The sequence below is a fragment of the Bison bison genome, unplaced genomic scaffold (genome assembly GCF_000754665.1).
Source record: "Bison bison bison isolate TAMUID 2011002044 unplaced genomic scaffold, Bison_UMD1.0 scf7180017864365, whole genome shotgun sequence".
Classification (NCBI taxonomy): domain Eukaryota; kingdom Metazoa; phylum Chordata; class Mammalia; order Artiodactyla; family Bovidae; genus Bison; species Bison bison.
In genome coordinates, this window is record NW_011494937.1 from 1,230,987 (window position 1) to 1,231,349 (window position 363).

A 363-nucleotide genomic window follows, 5' to 3' on the forward strand; every position below is an offset into this window, starting at 1 on the left:
AACCCCCCAAGTCGCCCTGTCCCCCATTGTAGACAGAGTTGAGACTGAACCCCAGCTGTCTGTAGTAAAGAGGCCCCATACCCCAGCCCAGATCAGGCCCCGCCACCCACCCAGGATTACCCTCAGACTCAGCCAGGACACCCAAAGGCACAGGGAGAAGGTCAGGCTCTAGGTTAAGGCGACTGCACCCCACTTAGCACAAATCAGCATCTCCCCAGGAATAGCCTGGGCCCATGCCAGCAACATGGGGTCTTCACCTCACTGTCTTCCTCTCTTTGTTTCAGTGAAAGAGTTCTTAGCCAAAGCCAAAGAAGATTTTCTTAAAAAATGGGAAAATCCTGCTCAGGTAAGCCCCCTGGGTAC

The 363-nt window shown here is 54.0% G+C and overlaps 1 protein-coding gene across 1 annotated transcript in view; it reads left to right on the forward strand.

The window, feature by feature from the left end:
• The first annotated feature begins 229 nt into the window (after positions 1 to 229).
• Positions 230 to 363, forward strand: part of PRKACA (protein kinase, cAMP-dependent, catalytic, alpha) — an 8,991-nt gene continuing 8,857 nt past the window's right edge. The window contains exon 1 of the mRNA XM_010855513.1: positions 230 to 346. Within this exon, the coding sequence (XP_010853815.1) occupies positions 245 to 346 (102 nt within the window). The 5' untranslated portion in view covers positions 230 to 244. The remainder of the gene's footprint in view (positions 347 to 363) is intronic.